Source organism: Pituophis catenifer, unplaced genomic scaffold (genome assembly GCF_029215685.1).
Source record: "Pituophis catenifer annectens isolate HBS135680 unplaced genomic scaffold, rPitCat1.0.hap2 SCAF_6, whole genome shotgun sequence".
NCBI lineage: Eukaryota > Metazoa > Chordata > Lepidosauria > Squamata > Colubridae > Pituophis > Pituophis catenifer.
This window is the reverse complement of record NW_027256886.1, coordinates 59,787,858-59,812,654: the sequence shown is the minus strand read 5'-3', so window position 1 is coordinate 59,812,654 and position 24,797 is coordinate 59,787,858. Positions and strand designations below refer to the sequence as shown.

General features: G+C 38.2%; 1 protein-coding gene across 1 annotated transcript in view; it reads right to left on the bottom strand.

The window, feature by feature from the left end:
• Window positions 1-480: 480 nt before the first annotated feature.
• The window catches only part of PTPRE (protein tyrosine phosphatase receptor type E), a 115,610-nt gene continuing 91,293 nt past the window's right edge, over window positions 481-24,797 (bottom strand). Inside the window, 14 exon segments of the mRNA XM_070946447.1 lie at window positions 481-566; window positions 1,370-1,505; window positions 3,077-3,228; window positions 4,918-5,043; window positions 6,032-6,166; window positions 7,363-7,439; window positions 7,654-7,747; window positions 8,733-8,882; window positions 10,812-10,947; window positions 12,279-12,442; window positions 16,702-16,821; window positions 17,755-17,852; window positions 19,530-19,566; window positions 19,684-19,760. Coding sequence (XP_070802548.1) covers window positions 492-566; window positions 1,370-1,505; window positions 3,077-3,228; window positions 4,918-5,043; window positions 6,032-6,166; window positions 7,363-7,439; window positions 7,654-7,747; window positions 8,733-8,882; window positions 10,812-10,947; window positions 12,279-12,442; window positions 16,702-16,821; window positions 17,755-17,852; window positions 19,530-19,566; window positions 19,684-19,760 — 1,577 coding nt within the window. The 3' untranslated portion in view covers window positions 481-491.

The following is a 24,797-nucleotide window of genomic DNA, read 5'->3' as shown; positions in this document are numbered from 1 at the left end:
CAGTATATACTGCACTATATTGTACATGGGCCTCAGTTATTTAAAATTAAACGCAACAAAAACACAAAGCAATGACCTAGATAGGGTTGTTACACATGCAGACACAGTTTTTTGCACATATTTCTTCAGCTGAATGAGTAGTCCAACATGCAATTATATTCTGTGTATACAACTTTCCTCCTTTATCAACCAGCTGGGGTGAATATATTAAGTCCTTTCAAAACTATACAAATCCCATAAATCAGCTTTTTCCTTTTGCCACCAAACAGCTGACTAGAAGTTTATTTTATTGTATGAAAAGAGTCTGTGCATACTCCTTTGGATCAGGGTTGAAGCTTATTTGAATCATACATACACCTGAAGAGACATTCAAAGCAAAACATACATAATCATATGTACATTTAGATTTTTTTTTAAAAAAATGGAAATAAATTAACATGATTTACAAATCTTTGTACAGATGATTAAATTAAAAAAAATGGCAGGCATTTTCACTTGAAATTGGCATAATCAGAAAATATATCAATGAAATCTTGTACCACTTTGTAGCAGAATTCATACTGTTCCTGCAGGTGCAAAAAAGAGACATTATTATGTTTGAACTCTTGAACCACATTTAACTTCAGAACTGTAGAATCATGATAAAATACACAGATAAAATGTTTTTCACTTTTTGTTACATGTTTCAGCACAATTATCTATCAAGTGACACTGCCTAGACTAAGACTACTATGTGTAAAACAATGAACAAAACAATTATTTCCTTTAAAGAACTATTTGAATGGGAAATGAATCCTGGTACTTTTATATGTTTTCATTAATATGAACGCATTTTCAGTTTATTGACCTACATTTGAGTCTATTAATGCAGTACTCACTTTAGAAAAAGTTTTCATAGAACAAACAAAAGACCAGTTCTAATTTTTGCTGCTGGCCAAGATAAAAACTGAGTAGATGTTTTAATCTTTTGCCTTTCTCTTTTTTCCCTATGCTCTTATTCATAAGTGGTTTCTAGCTCTTTTAGAGCATGCCAGCAAAATAAGGGGACCTGAAAATAAGGGGACCTAACATATCCTCTTAGGCATTCTATAACTGGGTATTGTTACCATTGGGAAGGAATTTTGAAGTAAATTTATATAGATACTCCTCAACTCACAACTGCCATTGGGAATTTCCGTCACTAAATGATATGGTCATAATGTGTGACAGCATTGCTTTGCAATCCCTGCAGTCATGGTTGCCATCATCAACTGAGGCCCACAGTCACTATGCTTGACCAAACCAATTCTATTGTATGAATATAGATAAAGCCTCTATTTTACTCTCAAAATATTAGTGCCATATTAACAATTGTGGTGAAGCAACATACCAGTGTTTGCACCATATGAGGTCTTTGCAGCCGTAAACTCTTCACAGCTTGAAATACATCTAAGAGCCCCTCAGCTTTGACTCGTTCCAAAATATTGCTGAGTGCTATGAATGTGCCTGTTCTTCCAGCTCCAGCGCTACAAGAAAAATACAAATAAGTTGGCCTATCATATGCAGAAAAATTAAAACATACATGTAGAATTGAGCCTCTGCTAATATAAATAGGCTTAGTAGCCTCTATAATTCTTTGCTTCTTCAGCAGTACCAGATATGGCGTTCATTTTGCAGATTTGCTTGTCATACAAACAGTATATAGATTTTATAGAACCTTCTTCCTGTTACTGTAAAAATAAGCTTTTTAAAAATTTAAACTTTAAAACTATTCAGGGAATGAATGCTGATGTTGTAGTTACTTCCTTATAAACAAAGTTTCCTCTGGAATAAATTTATCCATCCACCAAGAACCAGAGGAAGTTTCACTTGAAAAAAGGGGAAACAATAATTATTTCAGTGTTGATTCAGAGTGTTCTTCAACTTTGTAGAACAATATAGAATTAGGCATTGGGATATTTCAGAGCAGTTTGAAAAAAATGCCAACTTTCATACACTTCTGCAATTGTGTCTCAATTTAGCTTGTGTAAACTGCTGTGATGGAATGTTTACTAGATCCCAGGAAGATGGAGAGGGAAAGAAGACTCTCACAAACAGAAATCCTTCATCCAGGGGAAACGTAAGCATGAGAAAGAGGCTCAGAATAGCTCCACTGTATTTACATTAGCTATAACTGATCTGGAGAATTGCTTTGGCAAGCTTTCAAGATTCTGTTACATTACAGTACTTTGTTAACAATAAAAATCTTTTCCATTCTTTATTTCAATATTGATAATTTATGAGCCTAAAGCAAAGCGTGAATTATAAATTATAGTGAACAAGATTAAATGAAACACATCTTCAGGAATCTGAACAATTTATCCAGTAGAAGCAAAGGGATGTTAAAGATTTGTTAACAACATAATTTTTTAAATTCATCTGGAGTTCCAAGTGCTCCACGTGCTAGGGGCTCATGCCCTACAGAATCCTTTATGGAATCATCTGTTAAGACAACTATAGAATTGTGTAGTACTACATCACCACATCATGTGCATTTCATGCTGTGATAGCATGATATATACCATGATAGCTCTTTTTCTACAATTCACTTCTTTCATTTCTGACCAGCAATAGAAGCTTGTGGGGTCAGTTATCCATGCTCTAGTAACTGCCAGATTACTCTGTTTTAATATGGTGCATGTGAGACCATCTCTGGGGAAAAAAATGGAAATTATACATTGTTCACAAAGTAGGAACCAGATCAAAAGTTACATTACATTGTGCTTTTTTGTTAAGTCCATTGACCCTCTTGTCAGTTTTTAGGACCAATTCACTGATGGTTATTTTTATCTCATAGTCTTTTAGGGCTTGGGACCAAATTATCTGAAGCATCATCAGTCTGTGTATACACTTGCCATTATACTCATCTTCATCATTGGCCAAAACCTGCTTTCCTATCCTGCAGCTGTAAATAAAGTAAGCTGGAAGAAAGCTTTCTCAATGTGAAATGTTCTTTCAGGTATCTACTGCCTCTACTACAGAGTGAAAGTCCTTGCTAGCTTTCAACTTTAAAGCTGCAAAAGAATATGAGGAGAAAAAAATGTAAGAATGTGTTTACCTGCAGTGTACTGTAATGGGATGGTTTCCTGTCTGCTGTTGCTGTTTCTGAACAGCTGCAATGAGGTCAATCATACCTTTCCCTTCAGTCGGAATGCCTATCTCAGGCCATCCATGAAAATGAAACTGTCGAATAACTCTGCCTTGCTTCTCCTGGTTATTCAGAAGTGAGAAATCCACAAGTTTAAAATAATTTTAGTAACAGAAAGAAGTAAGTTTTAAATACCAAAGCCTCGTCTGCTTTTCTGAGAGTAATTCCATTAGACATAGCAAGATTTACTTTTAAATAGATTCATAAAGGCTTTCGGAATTACATATTGCAACATTTTTATAAGTAGTGACAAAAATTATGCAATTTATATCAGCTACCTTTTCCTCTTAACTGCCCAATGTAATATTAGAAAATATATTTAAAATAATATATGTGTGTGTGTGTGTGTGTGTGTGTGTGTGTGTGTGTGTGTGTGTAGTTAATATTTCGGGTTTCTTCCCGTGTAATTGTGGATATATCCCTAAAAGGGTAGAAGCGACGTTTCAGCAGAATCCCATCTGCCATCATCAGGCTTATGTCAGCAGTCATTTTGCTCTATCTATCTATCTATCTATCTATCTATCTATCTATCTATCTATATATCAGGCTTATGTCAGCAGTCATATATATATTTTATTCGGCTTATATGCCGCCCTATCTCACAATGGACTCAGGGCGGCTCACAACAATAAAACACAAGCCACAATAAAAATAAAGACTAAAATCTAAAAAATTTAAAATTAACCCATTAAAACCCTTAAAACCCCGTCATCAGACCAGGTCAAGGGATTTGAAAAGCCAAGTTTTTAATTCCTGGCGGAAGGTGCAAAGGTCAGGCGCTAGTCGGAGCTCCAAGGGGAGTTGATTCCAGAGGGTGGGCGCCCCAACCGAGAAGGCTCTACCCCTGGGGACCGCCAGCCGCCACTGTCTAGCCGACGGCACCCTGAGTAGGCCCTCTCTATGGGCGCGAACCGGGCGATGGGATGTTGTTGCTGGCTGTAGGTGGTCCGCCAAATATCCTGGTCCTAAGCCATGTAGGGCTTTATAGGTCAACACCAGCACCTTGAATCTCACCCGGAGGGCAACCGGTAGCCAATGCAAACCGCGCAGGAGGGGTGTAACATGGGAGTATCGGGACCATGGTACTATATATATATGGTATATGCACACACACACAATATATATATGTACCCATATTTCCATTTTTAACATTCTCCAGTAATCTGAACACTAAATTGATGAAGATAAGTTCTTCATTAATTTAAGGATTGAATAGAATCAAATGAAAGAAATATATTGCACACTTCAGGCCAAGGAAACAATAATTCAGATCTGTTGATTTGAAAAGGGTTACAATTTAAACCTTGGTGCTGCCACACCATGCATACAAACATATATGTATATATGTGTGTGTGTGTGTATGGTATATACTGTACTTATATACATATAAGTGTTTATATATGTATGTATGTGTGGTAAGTGCATGTGCATGTGCATGTATGAAAGATGACTTGATTTCTGAGTTCTGCAGTATACATCTTCTTTCTTGTCTGCAAATTGTAGCCAAGTCAACTTGTGAAACTTGCATTGTTAGCCAATTACAGAAGGGTGGGATTAAATTTCTCAGCAGTGAAAATTTCCCTGTTCTGATATTTGTTCCTTTGCTTATTCCTGATAGAATACATTTGTTAAAATAAGATATTCATAAATATTGACCAGTCTGCTAAATATGAAGTAAAATATATTTAAGACAGTAAGAAACAGTAAGAAAAAACCTGAAGTTTAAGAAGTAGGGAAATTATGAAGAATACCTGGTTGTGTGTAATCAAAAAGTCCCTTATGCTTATAGTATCAACAAGCAAGTCATTCTTAATATCAATGGTAATATCGCCATAAGAAACAGAACCTTCTGATGGCCAATACTGAAAACATTTTTCCTGTAAAATTTAGAAACAGAAAAAAAAATGGTGCTTTTAGATTTCTTATTGCTATCTAAGCTATGTTAATTATTTCTGGGAATGGTGATTTACAAATTAATTCCAATCTTCCCCACCCACTTATATTGTACCATAACAATATGTACCATGTAATCCGAGAAATGAAAAGAATCATACCAAACTGGTTCTGATATCCCAATTAATATAACACCAAATATACAGCATTGTTACTATAAGGAAATTGCAAGTGTTAAACATAATAAAATCTGAGCACAGAATCACATTTAATTCCCACTGAATTTCCTGTCATTTGATTGTATCTTCCTCTGAATTATGATGACTTTTTTGGGACTTTGGCTATGGCACAAGGTATGATAATTAGAATTCTACATTTTCTGAAAACATGTGATTGTAAAGTAGTTCAAGCTTTTGCAAACCATCTGTCTGTCTGTGATAGAGTCATGGTAGCACAGTGGTTAGAATGCAGTATTGCAGGCTAATTCTGCTGATTGCCGGCTGCCAGCAGTTCGAGTCTGACTGGATCAAGGTTGACTCAGCCTTCCATCCTTCCGAGGTCAGTAAAATGAGGAGCCAGATTATTGGGGGCAATAGGCTGATTCTGCAAACTGCTTAGAGAGGGCTGCAAAGCACTGTGAAGTGGTATATAAGTCTAAGTGCTATTGCTACTGCTATAGACAAGTGTTTGCCTCAGCAGCAATTCAAGAGTATCCAGTTTTGCTCCTTCACAGGAGATTTCATGATTTATTGAACAGTTAAAATCCTGGTCAATAACAAAATCATCAATTGTAGTTCCACAGCCTCAGGATTGCAAAACATTTGCTAGGACAAATTCATGCTAGGCCTTTGAGGCACTACATTTTACAGATCAATGTTAATGATGTATAATGAGTTTCCCATACTCTTGTTCTGTTTTAAAAAAAATATTAATAACAAAATATTTACAAGATACAGTACAAAATGCTCATACTTGCTCCCTTTCCAGAACTTCTGTAAGCATAACGATGGTGTGGCATTTCCACTCCCATACCATTCGCCAGAAGTCTTCCACAGTATGAGGAAGAGGTCCTTGAGTTGCAATGAAGTAATCCTTTTGGCGATAACCCTGGACATAAAGAAATATTTCATCCTTTGACAATTGTTATCTAGATTCTCCCCTGTTTGAAAGGAATTTTATATTAAATAGATCTATCCGAATAGATGCTTTCTTTAAAATTCTAAAGGTCCTTCCCAGTCCCATTCACTCTGATCCACAAATCAAAGAAATTAGTTAAGCAAATTTAGCCCAAGTCTTCACTGAGGTTTTTGTATTTTGTCAGTTACAATGACTGAAAAGAAGACATGTTGGAGGGTGGCACCAGAGAAGGCAAGGGTTTGTTAAGTTAATAAATAATGAGCTCTCTTTCATCTGAAAGGAGGATGTGAGAGGAATACCATTATGTTGACTACTTCACTAAACCAAGAAAACACGCAACTTCTTCTCACAATCGTCTGTTGAGCTAGCCACAATGGCCAAATTTAGATGATATGGTTGGAAGCCACAGTTTACAAAACACAATGGTTGGTTTCACAAAAGTCAAAATCAAAGAAATGATATTGTTTACTACCAATGTGTGTGGCTCTTCTTCTACAGTTGACCTTTGAGAAGGAGATCAGAATCATAGAATAGATGGGACCAGGGCAGTAAATGATTCCTCTCGTGTATATTTACATGTATTTAAATTAATTAAATATAGTTAATATGATCATTTCTCAGTCATGTCTGTAATATTTTTTTTTGTCCTATTAACAATACAATTAGATGGCAAATTTTGGAGATATCTGTGGCTTCAGTCAAAGCACTCTGAGCATCATACACTTTTATGAAGCTTAACATATGCAACTTTGACAATAATGCACTATATGAGTTCAATACTGTGTAATGGACATTCATCTATTGTTGAAACACCAAGAAAGAACATATTCTTCACCAAAATAGAGAAAAGTTTGACAGCAGCAAAGAAAGTTATCTATTTCTATTCTCAATTAAATAAAACAAATCCTGCCACAGTAAAAAGTAAATTAAACTTGGTTCTAATAAAAAAGCAAAAATGTTTGCTTCTTTATGTTGATATTTTAAATACAAGGTATTTTTTATTGTTATTATGAGTCTCTGATTCCTTTTAAAAAAATTAACAGGTTATTAACATATAGTAATGCTGAAGGTCATGCTCTTTTCTAGATGAATTTTAAACAAATATTCCGGAAAAGATGTTAACATCTCTTACAGTATGTGCATTTTCTGTACAGAAAAGTACTTACATCTATAAAGGAAGCATTGATATAATCTGTGTACTCCTGACCTCGTTTCATTGAAAGAATCACTCTGTTAAAGTCATCTAGGGAACAAAAAAAAGTAGATTTTGTAAAATTCTAAATATTTTATCATCAATAATAACATAAATTATGGTCAGCAGGCTTTTATAAAATTTAGTTATATTTCAGTTTGCAATGCCACCTGCTGTTGCTTCTAAAATATTACAATATTCTCTTAGGTAAGTTTTTGTCAATTAAATTATACAATTTGTTTGAATATGCAATTTAATTTCTTACAAGGGATTATTTGGATAACTCTGGCTTTCTTCATATTTGCTGGCAGATTACCAGTTCTCATGTTTTCTTTCATTATTCGAACATTTGTTAATTTCTAAAACAAAAGTAAAAATTAGATAATGACTACAAATGAAAATATGAAAACTCAATGTGAGAACAGTAACAAATTCAACCAAAATGTCTTAATCATATTTTCTTCTGAAAAATTCTGCTTGATAAACCAATGTATCATATAATTACATTTGCACAGAAACTTTGTTATATACTTCTATATAAGGAAATTTTAAAACTCATAATATCCACCATATAATGTCTACTTAGTGTTGATTGGTCTATAAGCTGTATGGGAAGTTAAGGACCAGTTTGTTACCATGTTTCCCCAAAAATAAGACCCTGTCTTATATTTTTTTGAACCATGAAATAAACGCTTGGCCTTAATGTCATGCCCTCAAAAATCTGATTGGGCTTATTATCAGGGGATGTCTTATTTTGGGGAAAACAGGGTATATTATACTGGTTACGGTACTTTGGCGGGTGGAGAGAGAAAGAAAAATTGTTTTCTTTTTTTTAATGAAATAGCATCAGCTGAAAAATTCACACATCTATAAGAATCTAAAAGAATGTTTTATTGAAATACTATTTGTTAGTTATGTTAACAGAGTAATTTTTCCTTCACCAATACAAGTTTTTTTTTGGACAGGAATTTTTGAACATGACTATTTTTTCATACTTAACACTATAAATGTACTTATGTACTCCCAATCATTTTTTTCTTTTTCAAATATTTGCTTGGGTGAGGTTTTTGTTTTAATATTTTCTTTATGATCCTGCTTTCATTTCCATAGCACTTAGTTTCAATAAAAAAATTAAAAGCCTAGAAATAAAAAAAACTTTTAATTTTAAAATTTTACATAACTTGATATTTTAGGTATAAATAACATGACAGATATTGCAAAAAAAAAAAATCAAATATTTTAGGAGGAAATAATTAATGTATTAAAAAAGTATTAGGTCAATCACCAAATTACATTTTAAAAATGTATTTTGTTTCATATTTTATAACATTTTTAAAGGCTTACTTTAAACTCTTCTTCCAATCCTATCTTAACAAGATTTGGTGTGGTGCTATTTGATGGCTGCAGGTGTTTTTCTAAGGAGGATACATCCAGTTCTGTGTCACCATAGAGGTAGTATTCAAGTAAGGCTTGATATATGAAGGAATACTGCATCTGTAAAGAAACAGAATACTCTACATCACAACCTTTGAAACATTTGTAGTTAAATAGAATTCAACAACATTGTTTTACAATTAAAGATTTCACTTATTTTTACAATGTGTACAGCAATGACCACAATTGAGTCCAAAATTTATATTACTAAGTGAAACATTTGTTAAGTGAATTTTGTCCCATTTTACGACCTTTCTTGCCACAGTTGTTAAAATGAATCATTGCAGTTGTTAATTTAGTAACATAGTTGTTAAATGAATCTGGCTTCCCCATTGATTTTGCTTGTCAGTAGGTCGCAGAAGGTGATCACATGACCCTGGGACACTGCAATCGTGATAAATATACCCTGTTTCCCCCAAAATAAGACATCCCCTGATAATAAGCCCAATCGGGCTTTTGAGCGCATGGCAATAAGGACAAGCGCTTATTTCAGGGTTCAAAAAAATATAAGACAGGGTCTTATTTTCAGGGAAACACGGAAAGCACTTTGATCACATGGCCATGGGGATGCTGCAAAGGTCGTAAATGTGAAAAACAGTCATAAGTCATTTTTTTTCAGTGCCCTTGTAACTTCAAGCAGTAACTAAATGAATTGTTGTTAGTCGAGAACTATGTGTATAGCCTCCCCCAGTCCAAAAATACTCTGGATTTGGAAATAATAAAATAAAGCTGAGAACAGGGCATTACAATCATATTTAGGCAGTAAAATTCAACATATAATTCTGATTCATTAGTGGTGACATTCAACTAAACAGCACTGCTTTCACTAATTTTCAAAATGCCTCTAGAATAGGGGTTATTTGTAATTCAAAGGGGAATTACATCAAATGGGGCTGCCCCCTAGAAGCCTGCCATCTGGCCTACAATCTATGAACTTTATGAGGAGGTGAGACCTGGAAAAGGGTCTCTCTATAGAACTGAAACAGATGAATATATTTCCATTTTCATTAGATATTGCCTGATGTAGTCCAGTATTATGCTGCAACAGGTTTTTAAGCTGATAATTCACACTTTGAATTGAGCCAGGAACCTATTGGCAACCAATGCAACAAGTGCAGGATAGATATATTCTCATTGACAGGACTGATATGTCAAGAGTATTTTTAATTGCCCTGAAGGTATGGGCAGTTTTCAACCTACATATTTCATGCACGCCCACAGTCCTAGTGCACATTGGTGAAATGTACTGTCCAAGCTGCTGTTTGAGGAGCTGAATTTTCTGTAAAAGTTAAAAGAGGTTAAACTCAAACCTTTCAGAGGTCACTTGGTAGCCTGAAGTCTTAAATGCTACACCTGAGACTTAAAGACGGAGAGTGGTACCTACTTATTACAAAATAGCATGAATGTTCTCGTAACAAAAACAATAAAAAAGAAGGTCAGGTGATATGGTAAAAGCTGCAAAAATCTAACGAAGAAATGAATCTCTCCCATTTCCCATTTGATAATCTTAGAAACAAGAGCATATACAGAGGATTGTATCAATTCTTTTGTGGAAAATATTTTCAGTGAGAAAAAGTGCTGTCCTCTGACTTTTTTTAAAAAAAAACCCGTCCTATTTGCTATGAACAGCTAGCTCCTGTTTTAACATCATTTAAATAGATGGTGATTCTTCTAAACACTAGGATCTCATCATGTCAGCAGTGAGAAAATGAGATATGTGACAATCTCGCTGTGAATAAATACAACTGCTTTAGGGAACAAGAATGCCTGATGTATTTGAGACAGAATACAATATCAAATTAAGTTGCTATGCAAATTCTTTTTGTTTCTCTGTCATTTCCAAGATTTTAACAGTGAGAAGAAGAAAATGTTCACCAATAAAAAATAACTTTTATTGATGTACATGCAAAAGATTCATATAGAAAAAGGCTTCCTATATTTACTGGAAATAATATGTATGTATGTATGTATGTATGTATGATTACTTACATCTGTCTGAACCATCTGTGGACGTTGGCTACGAATTCTTGCCACAAACTCGAAAACATCAACTTTTTGTTCAGCATGCATCATGTCAATCATGGCATCTATTACTATGAATGTGCCTGTACGACCCACACCAGCACTTGGGAAAAAAACACAGTTGCAACTAAACAAACCACAGTGGAATAATGCATCTTACTACACACTGCAACAATATAGCTTACTTCCAATATTATTGGTTTTTCTTTATATTCTACAGCACCTACCTCTTAAATTAATAGTAAGAATACCAGCAGCAGTGATAGAAGCATGAATATCTAGTTCACTGGGAGGTAAAACTCAAAACAAAAAAGTATAAACATATAGATTCAAAGTCTCTTAACTCTAAGTTCAGACATCTAACAGATAGACATGAAATCATGCCTGAAGCACCATTGGACAAAGTGAAAATCCAACTAAACACAAGTGAAAGTCCATATTTGAGCCTCTATTGTGGCAATAACGGTGGCAAAACATTATTTCTTTGCCTTTATTATATTGCCAATAGCTGGACCAATTTCTGGACCCATTTCTGAAAGGTTTCATATGAGGGTGTTGAGGAGGTACACAATTTAGGGGTCAGTGGGTTCATTGATACATTTGTAAAACCCATGTTATATTTCTATGACTGTTTTGGTTGTTTTATTCTAGACTGCCTGTTAATGTGTAAGTAATCTGTTTGTTTGTTTGTTGTTTGTTTGTTTTTTGATTTTGTGAGTTGGCAGTTTACTTACTTACTTACTTACTTACTTACTTACTTACTTACTTACTTATTAACTTACTTAACTTACTGGATTTTGTAAGCTAACTGAAAGCTCATTACATTCACAGACAATCCTGTTTAACCTCCTGAACAACCACAAGAGGGAGCACAATTATCATAGATTGCTGTTTAAATTGCCATGGCAAATAATCTTCAGCCTTCCTTGAAAAGAAAAAGGCAGGGCATCCTGTGCTTGGCAGAGACTTTTCCTATGTGTTACATTGGTTACTTGTTTTTGCTTATGATATCATTGCAACTTCCTCTCTCCCTCTAAATCTGCCACAGCTCATTTTTTTATTGAAAGTTTATTAATGATATGTTTTTATTTCTGAATTTTGAAGCTCAGCTTCCCTGCAATGTTCTTTCTATACATTACTATGCAGAAGACTGTGGAATAAATTACTAAAATTAGTCTACAGGAGTCTATAACTTCCAAGTATTATTTTTCCTGTATTTTTATATCATATCTAAGCTCACTGTCTTGAAGTTGTGTTCAACTATATCTCTTAGAACCACCAGATTTCTGTGAATGAAAAAGTAGGGTAGTTTCTCTTTCTCTTTTACACACCTTCCAACATTTGTTCCATGGAGCATCTTTTGGATTAGCGCTATTAATCCCACACCCTGACACTGGTAAAAATAAACATCTCCAGTTCCACATAGATACGTACCTACAGTGAACCACAATTGGTCCAGCATGTGCAGGATTCAATGATTTGACTTTCTTTAGGAATTTAAGCATTCCAATAGGGGTAAAAGGCACTCCAAAATCAGGCCAGCTGGTGAAATGAAGCTGAGTGACAAGTCTCGGTGCTTTACAGCCATCAGAAACCTGCTGAAGGTCCAGAGACAAAATATGAATACAATCAACTACATTTTAGAATGAAGTCAACCAATAATTTAGTTACTTGTTCCTTGACTTTTTCATTTCATTTTTTTTTCATTTTCATTTTATTAAATTTGTATACCGCCCTACTCCCGAAGGACTCAGGGCGGTGAACAGCCATAAAATAAAACAGATAGATACAAAATTTAAAATAGAGATAAAACAAATTAAATAAATTTGGCTGAACCAATTTTAAAACCCCAATAAATTAAAACCAAATTTAAAATTTCCATTTAAAAAGAGGAAAAATTTAGGTCAGGCCGGCTTGATGAAATAGGAACGTCTTAAGTGCGCGACGGAAGGTACGCAGATCCGGAATCCTCCGTATCTCCGGGGGGGAGCTCGTTCCAGATCGTAGGTGCCCCCACAGAGAAAGCTCTCCCCCTGGGGGCCGCCAGTCGACATTGTTTGGCCGACGGCACCCGGAGGAGCTCCTCTCTATGGGAGCGTACTGGTCGGTGGGAGGCTATTGGTGGCAGCAGGCGGTCCCGTAAATAGCCAGGTCCTAAGCCATGGAGCGCTCTGAAGGTGATGACCAAAACCTTGAAGCGCACTCGGAAGACCACCGGGAGCCAGTGCAGCTCGCACAGGAGAGGCGTTACATGGGAGCGCCACGTCGCTCCCATCACCACCCGTGCGGCCGCACTCTGCGCCAGTTGGAGCCTCCGAGTGCTCCTCAAGGGGAGCCCCATGTAAAGAGTGTTACAGTAGTCCAAACGGGAGGTGACGAGGGCATGAGTGACCGTGCGTAACGAGTCCCGATCCAGAAAGGGACACAACTGGCGGATCAGGCGGACCTGATGAAAAATCCTCCCGGTCACGGCCGTCAAGTGCTCTTCTAAAGACAGCCGTGAATCCAGGAGGACACCCAAGTTGCGATCCCTCTCCGTGGGGGCCAATGCTTCGCCCCCAATAGTCAGCGATGGCACCAGCTGACTATATCGGGACGTCGGAAACCACAGCCACTCGGTCTTGGATGGGTTGAGTCTGAGCCTGTTCCTCCCCATCCAGATCTGTACGGCCTCCAGGCACCGGGACATCACTTCAAGGGCATCGTTGGGGTGGTCTGGGGTGGAGATGTACAGCTGGGTGTCGTCAGCGTACTGATGGTACTCCACCCCGAAACCACGGATGATCTCGCCCAGCGGCTTCACATAAATGTTGAACAAAAGGGGCGAGAGGACCGATCCTTGTGGCACCCCACATATAAGGGGCCTCGGGGTCGACCTCTGCCCCCCTGTCAACACAGACTGCGACCGGTCGGAGAGAAAGGAGGAGAACCACCGTAATACGGTGCCTCCCACCCCCAACTCTTCCAACCGGTGCAGCATGATACCATGGTCGATGGTATCAAAAGCCGCTGAGAGATCTAATAGGACCAGGACAGAGGAACAACCTCTGTCCCGAGCCCTCCAGAGATCATCCACCAACGCGACCAATGCCGTTTCCATGCTGTACCCAGGCCTGAAGCCGGACTGGAACGGATCTAGATACGTCGTTTCATCCAGGTACTGGGGAAGCTGTCGTGCAACCACACTCTCAACAACCTTCTCCACAAAGCGAAGGTTGGAGACTGGACGATAGTTAGCCAATGTTGCTGGGTCCAGGAAGGCTTCTTGAGGAGAGGTCTCACCACCGCCTCTTTCAAGGTGGCGGGAAAGACACCCTCGCCCAATGAAGCATTTATAATCCCCTGGAGCCAGCCTCGCGTCACCTCCCGGGAAGCCAGCACTAACCAGGAGGGGCACGGTTCCAACAAACATGTGGTCGCATTCAGTCTATCCAGAATCCTGTCCACGTCTTCAGGGCTCACAGAATCAAACTCATCCCAGATAACATTCTCAGGACCTGCCACCGTCATCCCCGCTGGATCTACCCAGTCGGAGTCCAGATCTTCCTGAATCTGAGTGATTTTGTCATATAGATACTGAACAAAATCCTCGGCTCTTCCCTCCAAGGGGTCCTCCCTCGCTTCCTGGTGGAGCAGGGAGCGGGTCACCCTAAACAGGGTGGCCGGGCGGTTATCTGATGACGCAATAAGAGCAGCAAGATAAGTACATTTCGCTGCTTTTATTGCCACTAGGTAATTCTTAATATGGGATCTTACCAGTGTCCAGTCAGATTCAGTACGACTGGCCCTCCAACTACTCTCTAGGCGTCTTTTCCGGTGCTTCATCTCCCTCAGCTCCTCAGTAAACAAAGGAGCCAGGTGAGATCGGCGCCGGGTCAGAGGCCGCAAAGGCACGACTCGATCCAGAGCTCCAGTGGCCGCCCTATCCCAGGCGGCCACTAGGTCTCCAGCCGAGGCGTGAGCCAGAACCTCAGGAATTGGCCCAAGCTTCATCTGGAACCTATCAGGTTCCATCAGGCGCCTGGGGCGGTACCATCTCATCGGTTCCGCCTCCCTGCGGTGGGGTGCAGCGGTTCGAAGGTCAAGGCGAAGGAGAGAGTGATCCGACCATGACAAGGGCTCGATGACTATGTCCCCTATCTCGAGATCACTCAGCCACTGTCCAGAGACAAAAATCAAGTCCAGTGTGTTTCCCCCTGTGTGCGTAGGGCCATGAATTAGCTGGGTCAGATCCATAGCCGTCATGGAAGCCATGAACTCCCGAGCCACCTCAGACGTCTCACCCACGGACGGCAGGTTGAAATCCCCCATGACCATAAGTCTGGGGGTATCAACCGCCATCGCGGCGATAATGTTGAGTAGCTCGGGCAGGGCTGCTGCCACGTGGCAGGGAGCCAGGTACGTGATCAGCAAACCCCTCTGGACCCCATAACCCCACTTCACAAGGAGGGTCTCACAACCGGCCGTCTGAGGAACAGTGGCCTCCCTCGGCCTAAGGCCTTCTCTAATAATAACCGCTACTCCCCCTCCCCTCCCCTGTGACCTCGGCTGATGGAATGCCAGGAAGCCTGGTGGGCACATTTCTACCAGAGGGACCCCTCCCTCCGGGCCCAACCAGGTCTCCGTAATACCCGCCAGGTCCGCTCCCCCCTCCTGAACCAGATCACAAATGAGGGGGGCTTTATTTACTACGGACCTGGCGTTGCACAACATCAGTCGAAGGCCCGGGTCCTTCCTCTTTATGATCCACATTAAAGAAAAGAATTAAAGCAGATATAAAATCAATCATGCACCAAAAGCATGATGAAGGGTGTGCAATAAACAGATTTATCTTTCCACAATGACATTCCAATCTGGAATATTCTCTGGGTTCAATTTATCAGGCACCAGTATTATACCCAGAGTTTTAAAAAATCATCTGAAATTTTGCATTTTAATATACTGTCAAAACAATCATGATAATGAACCAGACCAATAGTCAAGCTAATACAACTAAGTGCCCAGAGCAGCAAACCAGATATCAACAGGAAATTAATTATATGAGAGCTATAAATGCAGTATAGCAATAGCAATATAGCAGTAACATTTTGGCTTATATACTGTCCAATAGCACTTTGCAGCACTCTCTGGGCAGCTTAAAATGTAAGCATTATTTGCATATTGCCCCCAACAATCTGGGTCCTCATTTTACTGACCTTGGAAGGATGGAAGGCTGAGTCAATTTTGAGCCCTCTCAGGATCGAACTCCAAGCTATGGCCAGAGTTTGCTTGCAATACTGCACTTTAACCACTGTACCACCAAGGGCTCCCTGGTGTATATCACATTCAATAAAATTTCTACAAATTTGTTTGATTAAAGCCATTCAAAAATCTTTCCACCATACAATTCCAGAGCAGGTCAAAATATCTGCCCATAGTTTTGAAATTCTATTGCATCTGATTCTATTCCTCACATTTTATTGTTTATAACATTCTAAAAACATTACTATTGAAGGAGGCATAATTTATATTGTCATTTCTTATGATGTCAACATAATTTGAATTTTATAGAAAGTATTAACTCAGTACAGCTATCTATAATCAATTACATTTGTTGGAAATCATGAACTCCCAGAAGGGACTCCAAAAAAGATGCTAGTATAACATTGGGCTCAAAGTACGCATAGAATTTCAAATAAAATCTCAGTATGAGCTCTAAAATAATAGTATCAAGAAAATATAACTGAAAGTTAAATAACTGGAGTTTTTATCCTTGAACAAAAACATATACTGTAATTCCAAATATTCCTTATTCTAAAAAGAGGGTGAAAAAACAGTTAATCATATTTTAAAGGAATAATATGAGAAAATGAAATACCGGATGAATACAAAACTTTCGAATGGTGTAATCTACAAGAACTATACAGTCCTCCACACAAACTCGGATGTTTCCATAGGTCCAGCATCCTTGATCAGGCCAATACTGGAAACATTTGTCCTATATAAATGTTAAAACACAAACATAGCACATCAGCATTTTGCATGTTTCACCCAAACGGACAGGTTAAAAACATACAATTGTGTTGCAATGATATGGAAGGAGGATAGGGCTAATTCTGAAATTGAAACCAAACAAAACTATATAGCTTTAAAATATATTCAAAATAAGATCAGGATAAGTTGTGAGGTATCATAGCACTAACATTTGTTGAGATACAATTTTACCATCCACTATGTCTGATTTTTCTACAGACTCATTTCTTCAAGTCTGGGTCTATTTAGAAGGTAAAATAACTTAATATAGTTTGGAACTAAAGTCAGCACAGACAGGTAATTTCATATTTCTTTCAAAAATATAGCCTACATATACTCTTTTTTCCTCAATTTATGTGCTAGGAGAGGTCATCCTTGAGCAACAAAAAAAAATCATGCTTCATTTATCGCAAATCAGCATTCACTAGCTACTGCTACTTACTTTTATAGGTGTGCTGCAGGATGCAATTTTCATATTGAATTTAATCAATGCAATAATAATGGTAGAAGGAAAGTTGGACCTTAAATGTACTACTAATACTTTTTGGAGCTATGAAATTGTAAATTTTGTCTCTCAAACAATGCCAGGAAATCAGACAAAGAAAAATGCAGTCAAGTAATTTCAGATCATTTGTTCATATAACACATCAATTATTAAACTTATATATATCTTGTCTGAATGGGGAAAGATTCAGAAAAGAGACAGAGAAGATGTGAGCAATGTGAGAAAAATTATGTTATGGTCAGGTATTAAAATTACTGCAGAGCTGTACAGTATCAAAGACACTGACATTTTACTGACAAGATGATACAGGAAGTGGTTATGTTACTAATAGTTTTGTGGGCTATTGGACTACTCTAAACCTGTTGGAGGGAAATAAACTTTAAAATGTCTTACCTCTTTTCTCTCTTTCACATTTGTTAACATAACAATAGTTGCAGACTTCTGTTCCCATATCATCCTCCAGAAATCATTTACTGTGTCCTGTTTAGGACCTAGATATAGAAAACAACTACAGAATTAACAGCTATACAAAGCACAGAAACATGTTTCTCATCCTATCTATTGAAAAGAATATCAGATTTACAACATTCAGAAAGTCCAAAGAAAAGAAACCAATTTAAAAAATACATATTAAAATTGAAATAAACAGGCAAACTGGGATTGGGATTTGACAATAAAAATGTTTCACTATCTCCATCAAATAAACTATCCCTCTTTTTAGCAACAGAAACTCTACACTATGTTTGTTAATTTAAAACACATTCCTCCTGAAGCTTCAGGCTGAGGTATAAAAAATTGTGCAGTGGCCCTGAATCCAAAGTTTATTCTTGCTAGTGAGGTGAATATATCACAATAAAATTTTAATTGTAAAAACATATCTCCCTAATCCTTTATTCCTTAGAAATATAAAGTTTAATTGGCTCAAGCAAACCACAATTCATGCTTGCGTTCCACTGCACTCTTCTTGCATCTTGATAGAAAAATCTATACACTAGCGTAATTGGACAGTTACTTGCCTATTCTCGCTCAAAAAATAAAATGAAACAGAAACAGTAGAATTAAAGAGATTTTGACATCTACTATAAATATATTTATATAATCCTCAACAGTTCATGGACCACATCAATCCCTTGTGTACATATTTTCAAATTGGAAAATTGGATTAAATACACACGCGCACGCACAATTACCAAAAGTGACACTCCATAGACAATTTATTATATAAATTGCATTAAATATTCAAATATTGCTGAGCACATTGTAAGCCGCCCTGAGTCTTCGGAGAAGGGCGGCATATAAATCAAATTAAAAATATATATATATGTTGCCATTTTCCTATTTATCTAGGACCTCCCCCGCCCCCAAAAAAGTCTACATCTTCATTGTTTTCATGCAAAATATAACTTTGATAAATGAAATGGTGATGAAATTATATTTGCCATGTTAAACTTTAACCCTAATCTAAACTTTTCATTTTTACTTTCTAATGATTACTATTAAGAGCCAGTTTGTTAGTAGTTAACGAAACAGGCTAGAAACTGAGAGACTGGGTTTTAGTCGTATTTTCAACAGGAAGCCAGAAAACTGCAGTGACTTGTCTAGGCAGTCACCAGTGAGTCAACATTGATGTGAAGGTACACACACACACACATAAACCAGGGGTGGGTTCTACTTACTTTTACTACCCGTTTGCAATGGGGCCGCGCACGCACTCTCTCTTCTGCACATGCACAAAAGCGTCCTGATGACGTCGGGGTTGGTGGGTGGAGCCTCCCGCCGGTTTTACTACCGGTTCTATACCGGGTTGCCCCAGTGCGAACCGGGGGCAACCCACCACTGACATAAACTGATCTCTACTAACTCTCCCTTGGTTCTGTATATATCTAATTTTTATGCCAATGTCATATAAAGAGTTACGTCAAGACAGATTGCCCACTTCTCCCTTTTCCTCTGATACAATGCACCACTGTTTCTCCAAATCAGTTCTTGGTAACTTGTTATTCAATCTAAAGACTCTTCAGAAAAATCACTTAGGTGTTTTGGCACACTCATTAACCTTAGACTAAATAAAACCAATCTACAAAATTCTTAAAATCTTACTTCAGTTTAGACAAAACTAAATATTTCTGAAATTGTTAAATTGTCAAACAATAGAAATCAAAAGATACCTTGAGCCGCTATAAATTTATTCTTTTCCTTGAAGCCCTATGAGAAAATAAAAATGTGTGTTATTTTTACAAGAATATACATTAAAGATGCTTTTAAAAACATGTAGTTATTTTGAGAAAATAAGTAATTGAAAAAGAAAAGGATTTCACTTACATCTATATATGAAGCATTAATATAGTCTGAACACTGAAATCCATCTATTTGCATTAAAGTTACTCTGGAATGATCATCTGTAAAAAGGAACACAGTTAGAACTATATATTTCTAACATGGATGAAATGTGGATAAAGCTCTAAATGTGTAATTTCCTTCTGGGAAAAAAAGCTAACCTAAAAAAAGTTGATACAGCAATGTATGACGATTTCTAAATACTGTATTATAGCTTCTATACTGAATAACACCATGCACTCATCCTACTAAAATAATGATTTTTAAAGCATCAATTTAGCAATGTATCATGAACATAAATGCAAAATCTTAGAAAGAAAGAAAGAATGATTAATAACAATTAATAGCATTAATTTTACCACTACAAATGGACATAGACCAAGTAATTTAGGGACAACCTCTTTACAAATAAAGCTATGACACTCTTTTTTCTGATAGTGATTCCCGGATTACAAACATAATAAAGTTCTGATGTCCTCACACAACACTCCCCTGTTGATGTTATTCTCCTAGAAATAATTAGTAGATATCAGAATTAGCAACTGGTCTCATGAATGTATCTAATTCCTTTTACAATTATCTAAGGACTCTTTCTCACCCCATGAATGATATGTTATCTCAGGTCTCTGAAACAGAAGGAAAATATATGACATGAAAAGCTGCTGTTCCCGTGGCATTTCTTTTGATGCTCTATTGAAATAAAGCCAGCAACATTGGTACCCTGAGAAGTTGGTGGTGCAGATTATAACCTTGTAACTCTCGTGAAGAGAGAAGATGGCAGGATGACTAGAAGTGGGAGCTCAATATTGGGGAGTCTACATCCTTCAGACCCAGTTACCCATCTGTGGTACCCAGGCTGAATCATTGCACCAACTGATGCCACCCTTCCCTACTCCCTGGCCGCACATGGCCTTTCTAATTGGGCATAGCTTCTAATGTAGACAAAAACCTTGTCAATTTGGTCATTACTGAATCTGCTTTGGAATCTCAGGATCAGAAATAATATTATTGTTTAATACTTCTAGGAGAATCTTGTCACCATCTCAGATAGTATCATCTGGTAAGACCCTCCCATAAGGGAGACAAATAAAGATAAAGCAGCTTTTAATTGTGCCCAAATTAATATAATTAATTACATTTAAATTTATTTAAATTTGTTGCCTTCCTCCATTGGAAGATTTCCAGATTACCTTACAAATACCTATAAATACTACTGGATTATATTCTGGATGTTATCACTGGAATATAATCGTCACTTACTACTTTCCATTAAAAGTATTAATCTTGTGGAAGGTTTTCCATTAGATCACTAAAAAGGCTGCAGGCAAGACTTACTTTCAACAGCCAAGGCAGAAATGGCCACGGAAGCACAGAATTTATGGCTGACTGAAAGGAATGATCTGAAGTAAGATAGATGAAAACCTGTAAATCACCAACCTACATCAGATTTGTCCACAGCACACAGACTGTTCATATAGGAAGCTTTTACAGAGGTGGTGGTCCTACAAGACGTTACGGAAAGAGGAAATGGACAGTAGAATGTCCCTCTTTCCCTTAAATACATAGAAGTCTCTATTTCAGGTACATTGTGAAATGTATCCAAATATTTAGTGCACTACATCAGCTAATCTTAAACATTCTATTTAATATCTTGCTCATCCTTGGCATGAAACGCTTGTGTACAGTAGCGTGACCCTCTCTATTTTTAACTAGAACCATCTGGTATAAACAAGACATTTCTTGCCTTTAGTGTGGCTTTATTTTGACACTGCTAACTGAAATCTGTCAAGAAAAACTTCGTGTTCTTGGCAAGGTCAGATAGACAAGTTGATATGATATACCTATCATCCCTGTGCTTGGTGTAAATGCATAGGATATACATATATTATTATTTATTTTCTATGATCTGTGTAAATCAATCAGAAGCACCTCCAGTAAAGAACCTCAGTGAAGATCCACCCTGAGAGGTGCTGTATAGTTTTCAGTTTGGAGAAGGGATCACAGACACTAATATTCCAATCTTCATCATTAAAATCAAAAACAATAACAAGTAAAATATAAAATAAAGTCAATACAACAAAACAGAAATATAGCTGAGACAGAGTATAACAAATACTTTCACAACAAAATAAGATTATCTATCATCTTGGTTCAACACAGGGAGAAAAACATCAATAATTAACACCGTATATTCATGGTAGAAAATTCCATGGTTTATCAGTTTATTTACTGATTTATTCATACATACAGGTAGTTCTTGACTTGTGACCCTTAATTCAGCAACTGTTCAAAGTTACAACTGTGCTGAAAAACTGAACTTACAATCTATGCTGTTCCAGCACCTCCAAGGTAACATCAGAATTTGGGTGCTTGGCAGTCTGCCTGCACTAATGACCACAGGGGCGCGCCAACTCCTCCCCTTCACTTATCTCCCCACATCTCTGTCCTTTGGCTGTCCTGCAACTCTCTGTTGCAGGATGACAAGCAGCAGCACCATTACACGGCTCTGGGGTTATTTGTCATATGCCAAAAAAGCGAACACAGTTCTAGGCTGCATAAACAGAGGGATAGAATCAAGATCACGTGAAGGGTTAATATCACTTTATAATGCCTTGATAAGGCCACGCTTGGAATACTGCATTCAGTTTTGGGTGCCACAATGTAAAAAAGATGTGGAGACTCTAGAAAGAGTGCAGAGAAGAGCAACGAAGATGATTAGGAGACTGGAGGCTAAAACATATAAAGAACGGTTGCAGGAACTGGGTATTTCTAGTTTAATGAAAAGAAGGATTAGGGGAGACATGATAGCAGTGTTCCAATATCTCAGGGGCTGTGTTGTGGCTCCGACCCCCGAGGCCGACTTATCGGAGGGAGAAGGCTCCGAACGTGAAGGAGAGGAGTTGGCCAGGCCTCCCTCTCCAGGACCCTCCTCTCTGGCAATGCCTCAGGTGTCTCCCGTAAGAGAAGAGATTGGCCAGGAGCCAGGTATTTCCTCACAGTCGGACAGTGAAGGGGATAAGTCTTGGCTGGATCCACGCCAGCGTCAGAGAGACAAGCGCACGCAACAGAAAAGAAGGCGTGCCAGAGATTAAGCTGAGTCACTGGACAACACCCCACAGGGGATATAAGGGGGTGAGGTGGCCATTCAGATTCTGTGATGGACAAAACTAACTACTATCGAGTCACACTGCATCTTTGGAAACAACATTATCTGCCTTGGATTTAATTACGGACTGGACTTGACAATTCGTGAACTGTGTGTATCTTGTTTATAAGTAAAGTTCTTGGCAAGCAGCTACTGGGTTGCTGCCAATTCTCTTATCGAAAGAATTGGTTGTCTGCCAGTTTATTTAACCCCCGGCTGTCTGTTTGTGTGCGTGTGTGAGACGGGGACAGAACAGGCTACCACAAAGAAGAGGGAATCAAGCACCTGAGGGTAGGATAAGAAGCAATGGGTGGAAACTAATCAAGGAGAGAAGCAATTTAGAACTAAGGAGAAATTTCCTAACAGAACAATTAATCAGTGGAACAACTTGCTTTTAGAAGTTATGAATGCTCCATAGTTTTTAAGAAGATACTGGATAACCATTTGTCTGAAGTGGTGTATAGTTTCCTGCCTAAGCAGGAGGTTGGACTAGAAGACCTCCAAGGTCCCTTCCAACTCTGTTATTCTGTTCTGTTATATCCCGGGAAGCCACAGCTGCCCTATCTCATCTACAGTGTTTGTTTGTTTTTTGCTGTCACTCCTGATGAGTTGTGCCCACCCTGGCACACTGTGATCTAGGTTTTTGAAAAAGACGCATTTTGGCATGCTACCATTCAGGGACTCCTTTTGACTTTTTTTTTCTCCCTGCAGACAAAACCCAGTCCACCCCAGCTAGTCAGGCCAGGCACTCCTTCTAAAGCAGCAAGAATAAAAGAAAAGAAAAAACTGATGAAGATGAGCTGAAAGGATTGAGGCTTTCCAGCTAGACAGTTTTGGGGGTATTTGCTACCTTGCAGTGCAGGAAGAGTGCAGAGCAGAAAAGGGCCAAAGATGGGAGGGGAAGAAAGAGAAGTGCAGGAAGTTGGAAGCAGCCCGCTACATTACTGAAGCTTGGGACGGGAAGAGACCAAGCCTGGAATGGCTTGGATTGGGGTACATTCTTGGCTAATGATTGATGAAATTCATTTAATTGTCAAGATTGTTGTTGCTAAGCAAAGTAGTCATATGACAGCTTGCTTTACAGCCACAATGAACTTATGGTGGCAATCCTGTCCCAACTATGGTCGTTAAGTCAAGGGCTACCTGTCTATGAACACATACATATAGTATAGAATCCACCTGATTCCCAGAAACTCTGAGCAGGTCATAAGAAGAAAAAAAAAGCAACCAAAAATAAATCATAAACCACCTGACAAAAAATACTTTTTGAAAATCATCTAACCATCACCCTGTCCCAAAGCCTGAGAGTACAGCTAAGTATGTAATAATTTCTTGCATGACCTCATGGTGGAACCATCCAGACCTCTGCAATTATCGAAGGCAGCTACCGCAGCACAGAAGGCATGGTTTCTGGGTCCCAGTAGACCATACATAATGATGGGATCCAAAGCATATTGTATGTGCCTGATACCACTGGATGGACAAAAAGAACGGGAAATAGGCAACCCCACAGACAACAACCAGACCCAAGCCCATGAAGGGCTTTATAGCTGATAACCAGGACCTTGAATTGTACTTGTAAGTCAATCAGTAATCAGTACAGCTTATGAAACCATTGGGTCACCTGAGCATATCAAGGCATGCCTCTTACTACCCATGCCATTGCATTCTCAATGAGCTGTAGCTTCTGAGTGGTTTTCAAGGGTGAGCCATATACAGCATGTTAAAGGAATCCAATTGTGAAATGATTAAGGCATGAGTGACTATCTGAATGGCGTCCTAGTCCAGGAAAGGGTACAACTGGCATACTAGATGTATCTGTGGAAGGATCCACTTAGCTATAGCTTCCATTTGCTCTTCAAGCAGGAACTGTAAATTCAAGATGACCCTCAGATTACATACCAGTCTTGATGAACAAGTCCAGTCCCATCCCAAATCAAAGATGGAAGATCCC